This window comes from Urocampus carinirostris, chromosome 6 (assembly GCF_059441175.1).
Source record: "Urocampus carinirostris isolate Australia breed hairy pipefish chromosome 6, RoL_Ucar_1.0, whole genome shotgun sequence".
NCBI classification, from domain to species: Eukaryota; Metazoa; Chordata; class Actinopteri; order Syngnathiformes; family Syngnathidae; genus Urocampus; species Urocampus carinirostris.
In genome coordinates, this window is record NC_142354.1 from 37,084,926 (window position 1) to 37,100,885 (window position 15,960).

General features: G+C 38.6%; 1 protein-coding gene across 4 annotated transcripts; it reads left to right on the forward strand.

Moving 5' to 3' along the window:
• The first annotated feature begins 2,664 nt into the window (after positions 1-2,664).
• On the forward strand, positions 2,665-15,441 carry sh2d5 (SH2 domain containing 5). 4 transcript variants are annotated; one of them, XM_088338918.1, is made up of 11 exons: positions 2,665-2,890; positions 6,691-6,756; positions 6,830-6,910; positions 7,052-7,126; positions 7,215-7,361; positions 8,885-9,085; positions 9,163-9,398; positions 10,151-10,233; positions 12,503-12,608; positions 12,793-12,952; positions 14,464-15,441. In XM_088338918.1, the coding sequence occupies exons 2-11, from the start codon at positions 6,706-6,708 to the stop codon at positions 14,674-14,676; spliced, it is 1,353 nt and encodes a 450-aa protein (XP_088195044.1). In that variant the 5' UTR covers positions 2,665-2,890; positions 6,691-6,705; the 3' UTR covers positions 14,677-15,441. The 4 variants fall into 4 exon arrangements, with proteins under 4 accessions (XP_088195044.1, XP_088195046.1, XP_088195047.1 ...); XM_088338920.1 differs by having other exon boundaries at positions 6,859-6,910; XM_088338919.1 differs by lacking the exon at positions 2,665-2,890 and adding an exon at positions 2,941-3,014.
• Positions 15,442-15,960: the final 519 nt, after the last annotated feature.

Genomic DNA, 15,960 nt, shown 5'->3' on the forward strand with positions numbered 1-15,960 from the left:
TTTACAATTTCTATATTGAATAGCTGAGAAATTTAACAGTTATAGAAAAAGAATGTTACAAACAATGCATTCATGATTGAAGAACTTCAACTGAAAAAGAAAAATGTAATAACATGACTTTAACCCTCGTGTTGTCGTCATTTCAAGGACAATCTGAACTTTTGTACAGTTTCCTTGGAAATGCGGATAAAAACATTTCAAATTTTTCTACCCTTGAGACTAATCTTGAAAAAGTTGTAACATTTATAGTAAAATTAAATATAACTATACTTTCCACCAATGTTCCCTGTAATTTTCCACGGGTCTGAGCGTTCACACAAAGTCTTTGAGCAACGCTTGAAACAACAGTGAGCAACAACAATCCCAAGTGTGGCAACTAAGTCATTATCAAATGATCAAAACTTGACATCAAGTTACATTTTGCTGAGTTTCCGGCAATGGAATTTTTTTTCACTTTTGAATGAATTGACTAATGTATTATTGCAAAGGTTGTACGGCCTACAAACGTCATTTGTTTTTACAACAATTCTTTCACAAGATTTCCATTTTTTTTTTTCCTGGTATCTTTTGTCGCATAATACTAACATTTTTGGGGGCTTATTTAGTCAGTTTCACGACACAGAACTGTATTTAATCACATTTTTTAGTGGAAGTACAATGTTGGCAACAAGATTGACTTGGTATAATTGGAAATTATTTGAATGCAACACACACTTTGTCTTCTTTTACCCTGTTTCTTTTCTTTTTGTAATTCCTTTAAAAAAATCTCATTGTGTTTATTTTCCTAGCTGTTACTTTTTTTTGTTCTCTATTTACATTTTTCATTTGTTTCTTTCTTTTCTTTTTTATGGCCTTTTTAGAATTTTTCCTTCCTTTTTGTTCCTTTTGGTATTTTTTTTCTTTTTTGTTCTATTTCCCCCCCTTCCTTTAAGTCATTTTGTGTACAATTTTACATAATATTTGGCCGTGTAGGGATTAAAGAAGCAAAAACAACCTGAAGAGCCGTTTGGAGCCCGAAAGAGCCAGTTCTTTTTAGTGAGCCGAGCCAAAGAAGCCGGTTCGCGAAAAACTCAACTGACTTTACTCAACTTTGTTCTCCTCAACCCGTGTATTTTTACCTTCATGCACTGTAACTTTGACTTAATTTGCTTCTTAATTAGCAATTTCGAGCCCTGATTTCTGTGAGTTTGGCTAGATTTTTTTGTGCGTGGAAAAGCTCTGGGTAGTGCGCAATTGCGCACACACGCAGCTTAGAGGGAACATTGCGCTGGATAGCTTTTCTTGTGCGCTGAGTATGTGTGGACAGTGCGCGATTGCGCACGCGCGCAGCTTAGGGGGAACGTTGGTAGCAAGTCATAATGACCTAAAGACAACAGGAGGGTCTCAGGCAGTGTTCCCTCTAAGCTGCGCGCGTGCGCAATTGCGTATTGCTCGCACATTCTCAGCGCACAAGAAAATCTACCCAGCGCACAAAAATGAGGGCTCAAAATTACTAATTAAGTCAAAGTTACAGTGCATGAATGTAAAAATACACGGGTTCCCCTGACGTTGTGTCCTAAATGCGGTATTTTGAAGTTGAGTCGAAGTAGAACAAAGTTGAGTAAAGTTAGTAAAGTTTGTCAAGGAACCGGCTTCTTCGGCTCAGCTCACTAAAAGGAACCATCTCTTTCGGGTCCTAAACGGCTCTTCAGGTTGTTTTTGCTTCTTTAATCCCTATATGACCAAACATTATGTAAAGTTATACACTAAATGACTTAAAGGAAGGGGGGAATAGAACAAAAAAGAAAAAAATACCACAATGAAAAAGTAGTGAAAAGCTAAGAAAAAAAATTAACAAAAGGAAGAGAAAAAAAAAATTAGAAAAAAGACAGGAAAAAAAAGAAAGAAATGTAGGAAAAAAGTAAGTAGAGAACAAAAAGAAAAAAGTAAAAGCTCGGAAAAACTGAACACAATGAGATTTTTTTTCAAAGGAATTTAAAAAAAAAGTAGAAAAAAACACGGAACAAAAGAAGAAAAAGTTTGTGTTGCATTCAAATAATTTCCAATTATATCAAGTGAAAGTTGTTGCCAACATTGCACTTTCACTATAAAATGTGATTAAGTACCGTTCTGTATCTTACAACCGACTAAATAAGCCCCCAAAAATGTTAATATTGTGCGACAAAATATATCAGGAAAAAAAAAGAAATGGATATCTTGTAAAGGAATTGTAAAAACAAACAACGTTTGTAGGCCGTACAACCTTGGCAATCGTACATGAGTCAATTCATTCAAGAGAAAAATAATTTTGCATTGCCGAAAACTCAGCAAAATGTAACTTGATGTCAATTTTTGGACATGTTTGATAATGATTTAGTTGCCACACTTGAGATTACGGTTGCTCACTGTTGTTTCAAGCGTTGCTCGCCGACTTTGTGTGAACGCTCAGACCCGTGGAAAATTACAGGGAACATTGGTCTCAGGCATTTACAATATTAAAGTTAACGTTTTATCATTTCAAGAACAAGACAGGTTACTAATATTTTAACTAAAATATGCAACTGTAAAACAACCTTTTCAAGATTATGGCTTGCCAAACATCAGGTTTGGCAATTTAGCCGTAAACTACAATTAAGAGGGCGGAGTAATTTTGTCTGGTCGAGGTATTCAACTTCCGACTTTGGGTACGTGACGTCATCAACTGTTAACGAGTAGTAATGCTGCTGGAGGGACGGACCGTGAACTATACACAACTTGGGTTGGAGACCACCACCTGTTATCTCCCCCGAACCTGCACCTTAGACATTTTGTTTTTTCTACAGCAGGCTCCAAGGTGTTTTCTTGGGAGTTGTGGGAGCAGCACACCTGAGCTGAAGCGAAGCACACTTTAGCGTGGACGCCCGGACTTCAGGTGAGAGCGGCGGGGGCGTCGACGAAGACTGTCTCGGTCTGAAAAACGCCAGCCGACGCGTGAATTCATCACGTTCAGACTTGTCGGTGTTTAGTCTTTTTTTTTATCTCAAGAGTTTTTATCGGTAGGCAGATTTAATACATGAGTATATTATACTTCCAACAAGTAAGCCTTTCTAAATAACTGTTTTAGAACCATTTTAATCATGTACACCTGGTGCAATATGTTTTGAGACAAGTATGCTATTTCTCAGTGCTTTGAAATCGTTAACATACCAGTGTTTTCTTAACTGTTTTTGAGGCAAGGCCCTTTTATTTACAAATTTCGGGGCCATCGTCAGTCTAAATTATTGAAGAAATCATTCAGTTTAATGTTGTTTTTTTTAAGCTTTATTAACCATGTTGCCCGAAATGACAACAGTTTTTCTAATTATTTGTTGTCACCAATGTTCCCTCTAATTTTTCACGGGTCTGAGCGTTCACACAAAGTCGGTGAGCAACGCTTAAACACCAGTGAGCAACTATAATCCCAAGTGTGGCAAGATAATTAATTATCAAACATGTCCAAAACTTGACATCAAGTTACACTTTGCTGAGTTTCCGGCAATGCAAAATTATTTTTCTCTTTTGAATGAATTGACTCATGTACTATTGCAAAGGTTGTACGGCCTACAAACGTCGTTTGTTCTTACTATTCTTTCACAAGATATCCATTTCTTTTTATTCCCTTATATATTTTGTCGCATAATATTAAAATTTTGGGGGGCTTATTTAGTCGGTTGTAAGATACAGAACTGTACTTAATCACATTTTTAGTGGAAGTGCAATGTTGGCAACAAGATTTACTTGATATAATTGGAAATTTGAATGCAACACAAACGTTTTCTTCTTTTTTTATGTGTTTTCTTCTACTTTTTTAAAAATTCCTTTAAAAAAAATCTCATTGTGCTTATTTTTTCCGAACTGTTACTTTTTTCTTTTTGTTCTCTATTTACTTTTATCCTACATTTCTTTCTTTTCTTTTTTTCTGGCTTTCTTCTAAATGTTTTCTTCTTTTTTTTCTCTTCCTTTTGTTTTTTTTCTCAACTTTTCACTACTTTTTCATTTTGGTATTTTTTTTTCTTTTTTGTTCTATTCCCCCCTTCCTAAAGTCATTTTGTGCATATTTTTACATAATATTTGGTCATGTTGGGATTAAAGAAGCAAAAACAACCTGAAGAGCCGTTTAGGAGACGAAAGAGCCGGTTTCTTTAAGTGAGACGAGCCGAAGAAGCCGGTTCTCGACAAACTTTACTAACTTTACTCAACTTCTTTTCACTACGACTCGACTTCAAAATACCGCCTTTAGGACACAACGTCAGGGGAACCCGTGTATTTTTACCTTCACGCACTGTAACTTTGACTTAAGTCGCTTCTTAATTAGTAATTTTGAGCCCTCATTTTTGTGCGCTAGCTAGATTTTCTTGTGCGCTGAGAATGTGCGAGCAGTGCGCAATTGCGCACGTGCGCAGCTTAGAGTGAACACTGGTTGTCACTGTGGCCCAGGAGATGATATACGTTATTCATTTTCGTTAATAATTTTGGGTCTTGGTATATGAGTAACCTGTTTTTCAAGTTACATAAAATTTTTAACCTGATTTTCTACATGAATAACACAAAATATTCTTCAAGTGATCAAATATTTTCTGCCAGTGGATATTTTTACCGTGCTCTAACTTTGTTCTTTATTATGGCAATATATAATGATTAAAACCTGTAAAATGATGTGCAATATTTTTAGTCTTTAAAATGTATTTTATTATTTTTACTGTTCAATCTTGAACAGGCTCTGTGGTTGGCTGGCAATCAGTTCATGCTTTCCCCTGCCCATTGCCTAATGTAAGATGGGATACGCACCAGGTCTTCACAACATAATGTATGCATAGAAACTTATTACATGAACCTGTCAGTTTTAGAAATGGAATTAAGTTTAATTACTCCTTCACCCTAGAACAGTGCAGTAGGCAAGTTAATTATTTGATGCTCTGTGCAAGTATTTTCCCAAATACCTCAAATGTTGTGAGACTTTATATTTTGGGAATTGGTAAGTGTGAATTTTTTTTAAGCAAAGCAGGAGTGTTATTCATTTTCAAATTATTCAAGGGTTCGTTTTTCACACACAAGTACAAATCCAGTTTGAGCCTTTAAGTCAGGGGTTGTGAAACTATGGTTCTTTTCATAATTACATCTGGCTGGGAAATAAAATAGAATCCAGCAAATCTTTGTTATGTTGTTTCAAAGTAAGTATATGCGATGCTGAAGCGGCGCCAAAGCGAATCACGTTAACTGCAGTTTACAGTTATGGTGTTACACGAACTCACCTAGTTTTGGTTTTACGTCTCTATGGAATCCTGCATGTGGATGCTCATTAAACAATGTACAAGTATGCACGATGTTGAGACACTTTATAATGAAAACCCACAGAACAAACTGTACACATGCAAAAATGCCAGCAAAGCGATCAGAACAAATTGATTGGGTGAGCAGTTGGGATGGTCAAATGTCTTCCCTCTGTTCCTCCCAGCGACTCTTCTGCACGGAAGCGAAAATCTGTGTATGTATACCTCTTGTTTTCAGTATTTTGCCAATTTTTAAAATAAACCCCCCCAAAAAAATGTTTGTCAAAATGAGTCTCAACGATCTTATAAATGGGGGGTGCGGGTTTTGAAAATTTAAGACTGCAATCATGACTTTAAGCTAGGAGATGGTGGCAGAGAATAAGACATGATTTGCATGCAAGTAGAAACTCTTCTTTTTCCTCATCATTTTGGGGGTTTGGGTTTTAGTTTAACTCTACAAAAAAACACACCTTTTCTTACTTTCATCAAAAATTCAAAAAACCTGCTCGGATGAGCAATGACGTCTCTCCAGCACTCCCCAAGTGCCCTTCCTTGAACCTGATGTCTTCCGCCCCGAATATGTATGATAAGTAAGATAAGAGCAGGTAGGCGCCATGGAAAATAAAGCATAAGGGCATAAGTCTGCCATTGTTAACAAATACTTAACAGAGAACATATTATACTTTTTAAGGACACCTCAAATGACCCATCGCAGTTCAGGTAACTGTGGGAGGGAGCTACATTTTATTTCATACATTTATCAAATCATCAAACGTCACACATTTAAATAAAATGTGCTGGAAAATTAGCTTTTTTTCTTCAGCGCAGGTTTCGTGGTTTTGTTGAAATTTGTCTTAAAAATGAGGTGTGGCTCTCTCTCTCACCCCCAAAAAACCCCCATCAAAATATTTTGATTTCCCGACCCCTGCTTTAGGGTTTAAGTCAGTCACGTCTCCGGTCCCTAACTACAAAGTGTCCTGAAGACGTTGAATATCTGATAATTTACCACCCCAACAACCCTTGCACTGAGACTGACTTATCTGGGTGCATTTTCAAATGTCCAAAAAGTTAGAGCCTAAAGGTTGTTGTTTATTTTGGCACCTGTAATTTGTATTCCACACACTGTATTCATAACTGATTTGTTTTGTCAATGGATAAATGAGTTGAGATGCCAATGCTATGAACTGGCAAAATCAATTTTTTTATCATTTTATTCAAGATGCACGTGCCTTACCTAGAGAAAATCATTCCAATTTTAGTATATGGGAAGGAATAAGAATATTTAACACAAGCCTAAAGGATTTTTGTATTTGAGTCATTCTATTTGTCTTTTGCACAAAATAAAATCATGGAAAACCGCTTTAGTCCGCCAGTAAAAATAATTTTGTTAACTGTGCATTGATGTACACTGTTGCCCGTGCAGAAATCCCCAAGAATCATGGGCGACGAAGCAGTCAGAGAGGATACCACAGTTATGCGATCAGCTGAGGTCAGTACGATGTCTACATTTAACATTACATTATCACATTATTTTTGCATCCAAGACTGCATTGGCTCTAAAGTACATAGGCTCCTTTCCGGTTGATGACAGCTGTCTAGATGACCAGATGGAGCAGCTGCACCGAAGCCTGAAAACCTTGAAAGTGAGTCCTGATGCCTGTTTATATGATGAAACATTTGAGAGAAATATGAAAGTGGTTATTTTTTGGGGGGAAAATAATACAGAAAGTATAAATCCTCATCAAGGCATTGAGTGACCTAAACGCCTTGTAATTTTTTGTCAGGCATGCAAAAAGAGGCGACCCGTATCCCTCAAGTTTTCCATTAAAGGCGTGAAAATGTACGATGAAGACGAAACGGTACTGATGTGTTTTTTTTCACTTACTTACTTTGTTGAGTCTGCATTTACGAGTATTTGTTTGTTCCAACTTGTCATCCTGTCCGTAGACCCTCTTGATGGCCCACGCCCTTCGCAGAGTCTCACTTTCCACAGCCCGACCAAGCGATGCCCAGTTCGCTTTTGTCTCCCACAACCCGGGCAGCGCTGACGCCCAGTTGTACTGCCACGTTTTTCGAGCCAGACATGCAAGAGCCGTAAGAGACAAGCCTGTCAATAGACTGTGTGCCACCAGAGGATTTGGGTACCATGCTAGATCAACCAAGGCGGTTCCAGGGTGGGAGTTTGAGCGATGTCGCACAACAGGCCAGGGAAATTAGTACCATAATTTTTTTGTTGCAATTAAATGCAATTGCATGGCCACATTTCTCAAAGAGAAGCATAAGACTTAGAATTTTTAGCTTGTCAGTAGCACCTCAACTTTATTATTAGTCAACACATTGGTGATAGTTAACATATTCCTTCATCATTTTAAACAATGACGTTGTCTTTAAGCATCGGAACCATTTTTTATCTAGGGAAAAATACCAGCTGACCTCTTGCTAACAATATCAAGGATAGTGATGTTTGATACTACATTTGTTCATACTGAGTACCAGGATCTTATAGCCATCTATTCTGATTGGTCATACCGATATTAGGCCATACAATTCATGTCTGTATGCAAATTAAGGACATGTTTTTAAGGAAATAACTCGGCTTTATATATTAAGCCCTTTAAAACGGCCTTAGCTAAAGACAAATCTGTACGCATGGTTAACAAAAATCTTAAATGGATGTCATAACTTGTGAAAATAATAAAACGGGAACAAAGTCTAATGTTGGGCCAAAAGCCAAGGGGAAGAAATGGGTTTTAAGACTAGTTTTATAAAAATGGACAGTGAGGGAGCCTGTCTGATGTGCAAGGGCAAGTTTTCCTGCAACAGAAAAGGCTCTATCCCCTCTGAGCTTCCTCTTAACTCCAGCAACTAACTTTTGAATCACCCCAATTAGGTTTTACAAATGTACTTATTGGCAATTCCTGTCATTTAGATTGGCTTCGAAAAAGCTGCTATTGCTGGTATCGGCTTACATTATGAATACTGAGTCCTTAAAAAGATGGCTCGTATCGGAAATCATCAATCCCTAATCTAAAAGGAGGGATGCTGAAAGGCAACATTTCCACTTCATTCCTTTTCAATGTTTACCATTTCCACCTTGGCTGTGCTGTTGGACATCAAACAAAGACAGCAGATTTGTAAAACATGCTGTACACTCGGATTTGGTAAAAAAGATAGGAACACCAATAAAAATTAAAGAACAATATTAAATATTTAAAAAGTGCTGTAGGCATCCCTAACCAAGCTGATCTGGTTTTCAATGAAACTTTGTGTACTTGTTAGAAGTGCTAGCAAAACACAAAATCTTGAAGCCTTGTATCTTTAAAACTCCTGTTTTGGCATTCATAAAAAAATGGTTGGGAAAAAAGCGTCTAAAAAGAAAAGCTGTGCTTGGTAATGGATTTAGAAATAATTTTTTCCATGGAGATTTAGCGGTTTTTGACTTCTAAGAAAAACATTTTAGTTTTTTGGTCAAATTTTCTTTTAGAAGTCAACAGAACCTTCCCAGACTCACCTTTTGTAGTTATCAAGACCTTTGCAGAAATGATAGTTTGCATGTATGTTTAGAGAGAGCATGGGTGATAATACTAGTATCATGACAGTATCTCTTCTCCTTTAAGGCCCAGTTCCTGAACCTTCTGCTGTGCCGCTGTTTCCAGCTGTCTTACTTGGAAAAGCACCCGGACGAAGCCCAGGACATTTCCTCCGGTTCTGCGCCTCGACGTAACCCGTCGCTTCTCAACCACGGCTTCCCGCTCAGTGTTAGCGCGCTGGTTTCCTTTAGAAGAGCTCCCTTTCGGGGGTGGATGTTCGGGTCAAAGGTTGTTCGGTAAAACTTTCACAACTTGTTTATCAGGACAGCTGTTGAAATGCTGTCCTTTTTTTCTTCTGGGTGCAGAAACAAGACAAGTTCTCTGAGGAGCAGAAGCTGGGCGACCACGACGAGGTTTTCCCTACGTCTTCACCATCGCTGGTGCGCAAAAAAGCCATCCGCAACAAAGTGCTACGTTCGGGGGCCTACCGCTCGTTTACGTTCACGCCGCTCAAGCAACGCCAAATGCAGGAGCGCCTCAGCGCCACACAAGGTGGGCCCGCTGTTCACAGGGCAATCGCCAAATTCAGGGACTTGATTAGGTAATGCTGTTAGTATTTGCTTCCTGGGGGGGGCACACGGGAGGTGTTTCTGCATGCTATTTTTCAAAACTACCACAGTGTACACTTGTTTGAATTCTTCACAAGCTGTGACCTGTTCGGTTTTCTTATTGTTGGCTAACGGATGTCAATTCTTGGGAGTAAAAGGATTTTTTCACAACACTGACTGGGCTAAAAGCACTGGAAATACTGGAATGCTGCAAACAAAAAAACGAAACCTAAGAAGCAGGCTACAAAACACAAAATTGTGAGAAATCATTAAAGGTGTGGTTTGAGGTGTCCTTAAAAAGTTGAAAGGTAAATATTTTCTCTATTAAGGATGTGTCAACAATGCCCAACCAAGTTAAGAGCCCTTATGCTTTATTTTTCACTGCGCATATCTATTTTTTTCTTACTTTTAGCAGGGCTGTTCAAGATGGAACACATTAGGTTTGATGAATGGGTTTGGGGGGAGTGCTCAAGAGTGACGTCATGCTTGTCCCCACAGTCTTTTTTTCTTTATCTATTTGTCAGTGTAGCATGAAAGGGTTAAAATAAGAACCGGCCTGCTTCAAGTAGTCCAAAGCCAACCCAAAACCCCAAAAAGCTAAAAAAAAAAAAGGAGAGTTTATTTGATTGCATCTAAGAAATGCTCTTATTTGCTCGCGCATTGTGAATAAGCTGACCGAGGCTGCTATGTCGACACAAACCATGAGATGACGGCTGAAAATAACAAAGTTCCAAATTCCATACAGCTCCTTTAAACAACTGCAAACTAAAAGTGCCCCAAGTAACAAGTCACAGCAGAAGGGACCCAGGCTACTAGGGAGCTCCAAAGGTGAGACCAGATTACTATATCAATATACAGTGATGCCTCATTTACCGCGGCGGTTACATTCCAAAAATAACCCACGATAGCGATCAGATCAGAATTTTTTACAATTATCATTCAATGAAGTACTCTTATACATTCAAACTAAAGAACAAACCCCTTTTCATGCCCAAGCATTCTTTTAACTCAGTGTCCAACTTTTCAGAAAGCAGGCCAGATTTGATAAGCTGAAAATGTGTGACTGCTAATTATTCAGCCTGGCATTTTTTCAACAGTCTTTAATCAATTCACCCTTCGTGAGAGGTTTTCAGTGTTTGGCGATCAGCGTTGCAACCCCGTAGCTTGCCCTTGTAGCATTTTTATTTGTCTGGCAGGGCCTCGTAAATAAGGGCTGCTGTGCTGTTAAAACAGCTTTCAGTTTCTTCACCTTTTCACAGTGTTCGTTTCCCGTTAGCGTTTTGTAGCCAGGATGTTCTATCTGAATGTGCCACTTTTTTATTATGTTTTTTGAAAACTGCCACATTTGGGTTGAAGATACTCCAATTTGCGCTTGTCTTGGAAGTTGCAGCCCTCTCAGTCAAGTTTCCTTTTTATTTACAATCGCCATGTTGGAAATGGGATGGGATAAAATTCTCGCAGAAAGCTAAGGGCAAGTTGTCAAAAGTGCTACTGCCATTATCTGGTTAAATGGTGAATTTTGTTTTTTGAACAAATTTGTTTTATATTGCGGTCAACATTACTGGCAGAGCACATATTATTAATTTTATGACAGAGGCCTCAGGCCAATAGAAATTTGATCTCGGACCATAATTGGCCCCTGGGCCGGACTTTGGACATGTAAGTTTTTAACTAACAAAAGTAATTCATACTGTTCTGTACCTGTAAAACATGTATTCATGTATTTTTGTTTTTACCAATACCTTGTCTCTTAGGGGTTGTAGAACACAATGCATGATTAGATGCTGTGATTCAACGAGACTGTGAAAGCTAAACAGCATTATAGTGAGGGATTTCTGTATATACATACAAAAAAACACACAAAGATCATGGGTTTAGGTCATTGCTCTGTCTAAAATACAAAAAAAACATACTGAACCTACAATTTTTAATGTCTATCCCTGCCAAAAGATTCCACAAATTAGGAGCTAAGTACATTTTGCCTGAATGAAACTTTTTGGCACACTATAACACCAAGTTGTCATGATGAGGGGTGAGTAAAAGCACTCATTTTGCCTACATACACTTCTCAATACACTAGACCTAAGTTCTTGGGCAGAACCCAGCGAGAGAAATTCAGGCGCAGGGTTTTTCCTTTTCTCTTTTTTGTCCTCTTTTTTTTTTTTTTTTTTTTTTTCGTGGATGATCTGCACAGCATGCAATCAGTTTTACTCAGGTAATTATTTGGACGACTACTTTTTACTTGAGTGACATTCTTAAGTAACTGTACTTTTACTTGAAAAAACACACTTAGGCGCTGCACCTCAGCGCTGAAGTGTGCACTTCGGCGATGAACTTTAGGCCGCCCGTACTTCTGCGGCAAAGTGCACACTTGATTTGAGGGACCGAGCTCGAAGAAAACCCGAAGCTGCACCCCAGTGCTGCATTTTGGCGACTCTTGCACTTCAGCCGAAGAAGGCACTTCAGCGCCAAAGTACGCACGGCGCCAAAATGCAGCATCGGGTTTACTTCGGGCCCAGTCCCTCAAAATAAGTTATTCGGTCGGGTTTTATTTGTGGTCCGGGTCGGGTCAGTTTGGATTTTAAGCCCCATCTTACCTTTTACATGACATTTTTCCCCTTTTTTATGCAAAATTCAAAAAGTTCATAATTCTTCAAAGATGCTGCAAGCAGAAGATAACTTGACCAGTTTAAAATCTCCACATGAGTTCCACATTATTTATTGGCACCAAAGCCCCAAGAAGATTTAAAGCATTATTGCAAATTTGAAAAATAAATAAGCAAATTTTTAGTTAACTTTTTAATCACCTCTAAGAAGGCGTACAATATGCTCATGCTCTGAAATTGTTCACTGAGAAAGAAGCGTGCGCGTGTTTCATGCCTGGAGCAACAGCAGTATAACTTCCCTTCTTTGTCACCAAGTCTTGTTAGTCAGTGATATTGCTGGATGGAACTTTGAAAGCGTTAGAGATCACACAGAAAAAACAAGTTTTCATAAAGCTGAGGGTTTCACTATTTTACACAATACCAAAATGGGATTTGGCTTACTGTGTCTGCAATACAATGTCTAATTGGGTAATTGTCTTGATGTGGAGTAGAAAAGGACCAACGCAAGACACTGGCAAGACGATCACGCATGCCGAGCTTGGCCGAAACCGAGGAAGCGCTGGCTCAGGCTGTGTGGTGCTGGGCCGGTATTGCAACGTAAGTGTGTGTACTTCATGTAACTCTTATAAATCACGGATGTGGATCACGAAAACTGCAAAATTTAAGAATCTTAGACGCAACTTTGACTTTTACTACCATGACGAAGCCGTAGCATCAGTACTCGGCTCTGCTTAACTTTAACGTTTCAACATCTGTCCTTTACCTTGTCATTGTGTCACAGTGACAGCAGCTACTCTCTCCTGGCTGATGATGTTTTAGGATCCTACCTCCTCTGCCCGCACCCCAAGAAACCCAAAAGTGGATCCCTCATCATTCGCTTTCCATCTGGTCTCGTCACACACCTCATCGAAAACACACGCAAAGGGAATTTCCTCCTGGAGGTAGCGTGCATGTCACTCACCATTCCTTAATGAAGTAGTGTCTTTTTCCCAGTTTAATTCGATATTAGTATTCCTTTTATGCATTTTTTTTATATGGCTGCTCTGCCATAAAAATGCAAACTGGAACGAAGTTCCCCTCTGAAGTTTCTGTTGCCGGGGGGCTTCTGTACACAGTCAGAGAATAACACAACACAGACAAAAGAAAATGAGCATCTCATCTTTTATCAAAATACATTTAATTGAGGTTTAACGTGTGTGTGTGTGTGTGTGTGTGTGTGTGTGTGTGTGTGTGTGTGTGTGTGTGTGTGTGTGTGTGTGTGTGTGTGTGTGTGTGTGTGTGTGTGTGTGTGTGTGTGTGTGTGTGTGTGTGTGTGTGTGTTTTATATATATTTATTGCTATCTCTTATATATAAAACACACACACACGTTAAACCTCAATTAAATGTATTTTGATAAAAGATGAGTATTTTAGATCTGATGCTGATTAAAGGATCCTACATTATATACTCTTATTATATCTATATATATCCATCCATTATCTGCACTGCTTATTCTCAGTAGGGTCGCGGGGGAGCCAGAGCCCATCCTCGGGCAGTGGGCACGGGACACCCTGAACTGGTTGCCAGCCAGTTGCAGGGCATGCAGAGACAGAAACGTTACCTGCCGGCCAATTAACCTAACATGCATGTTTTTGGAATGTGGGAGGAAACCGGAGTGCCCGGAGGAAACCCCTCTAGCATGGGGAGAACATGCAAACTCCAGACAGGAGGTTTGATCTCATGACCTCAGAACTGTGCCGCACATGCGCTAACCACTTCTCCGTCGTGCTGCCCTACACACACACATATATATAAACAAAAAAATATTTATCATTAGTGTAGTATGTGCAGTATTAAATGACAAATGGTCAATTCAAAGGTTTGGTCTATATATGGGTAGTAGATCGAATGGTTGACAGTTGGCCTTGTGTCATTTGACTTGCTTCAATTATTGGTGAGATTTTTTTTTTCTGTTTGGTCTTACTACTGGATGCCTGGAACGTCAGGGATTCCAGACGGTATGGACGAGGCATTAGGCTTAGATGCGGTGGTCCGATGGAGAAGGAGGGGGCATTGGTGGCTGTGACAGAAACTTCAAGTTAATGAATAGTCATCACTGTCGACATTTTTTGATGGATATGATGAATATAAAAGACTTTGAAAAACAGATATGAAATGTATTTCTATTTAATATTGATATCAAAAGTGATGGCTCCACTTAACGTTTTGTGTAGTTATTATTTACTTCATGCGTACAACATGGAGTAATTGCAAGAGGTGGATTAAGCCTGGTAAATACCAAATTAGGGCTAATGCTACTACCTGGCGCTGTACCTTACGACAGAATACTATATTTGTATTTAACTACATTCCACTATGTGCCTGTTTAATGGCAATATTATAGTCCAAGATGTTTAAAAAATGAAATGTTGTTCCATTTAACATCAAAACTAAATTAATCTTTTGGTGCAGAAATGCAAAACAGAATTCAGCTCCTTGGCAGAGCTGATCGAACATTACACAGAGGAGCAAGATGGACTCCCGTGTTTGCTAAGCTGTGCCCGAGTCAACCACTGTTATGAATGGGAAGAGGAAGACGCCACAGAAGTCAAGGCCCAGGAGTTCCGCAGGAGCCTGAACAAAGGCAAAATGCAGAAAATAAAGAAAGGAAAAGGGACAAAATAGAGGTGGTCAACCGCAAACATTTTTTTGTGTGTGTCACATCATCTTTAACTTGGTCACAGTAACTTTAATAACACTCAATGCACCTTTTTGTTTTCCATGTAGGCACTTCAAATAGCTGTAATCTATAGATAGGTAATTTTGTATTGCTGTTTTTTACTGCTTTTACTTTTTTTTTTTAAATGCGTGTTTTATTTTTGAATCAAGTTCCAGTATTGAAAGGCATGTCCCGTTCTTGACCTATGTATTTGTTCAATCCTTATGGGATTAAGGCCTCAGGTTGTTAAATCTGATGGCAAATTTGTTTTTTGCAAATGTATTTGTTGACATTTATGTCGTTGGTTGGACTCTATAAAAGTTTGCACTTTTTTCGGAAACAGAGATGCTTATAACAATGATTGCCTTTGGGAAAATGACCTTGAGGCAAGAGCCTTATTACACATTCCCAGGTATTGTAATAGACATATGTTCTGTAGAATATATTTCTGTACAGTGACTGATTAATGTTATGGTATCTTGTATTGTGGGTTAGATTTTTGTGAGGTGTACTGTTGTGTGTTCATCTCGAATTTTAAGAACAATTCCAATTTGAAATGACTGTTAAGACATCATGGCTACAAAAAAGCCCAAAATCTTAAAATATTCTTATTTTAAACATGCTTTATCTACTAATTCTCACTTTTTAATTTTCCTACACACTAAATATCGCAGCCTTAAACTGTAAACGGTCACAAAGTATGTCAGCAATAAATTCATCATTGATGTCTATTTATTGCCACTATTTTTTAAAACATTGGATATTGTATAATGACAATTGAATTTGAAATTGTGCTGTGCATTTTTAACTCTCAAATTGTAAATGTTTTCCCCTCTCTTTTGCATGTATTTTTGTGATAACAGGTGTAGTATGTTTGATGTAATTATCTCTGATCAGTCTGCCCTCAGAAACATGGCCGACCGGGGGAGCCAGGAGGCCAAATGTTGCTAGGCAACGTCAAAAGCATTGCAGAGGGGAAACTGGAATTGCAAAATGAGACCTGCTGCTTCGACGTCACGAGAAGCTGCAAACAAACGTATTTACTCTGTTTTCTTTTGTTAGTGGTTGAGTTATCTACCTCTAAACTTGAGCAAACGTGCTTTTGGAACTACTTGCCTTCAAGTTTTCAAAGTCGTTTCCAGTCGTTCCGGTGAGTGCTCTTTTTTTTTTTGTGCCAGTATACGGTATGTTCTATGACAGGCCACTGTACTTAGGTACACTATAAATTGTGTTTTATGGAGGAGAAGGGG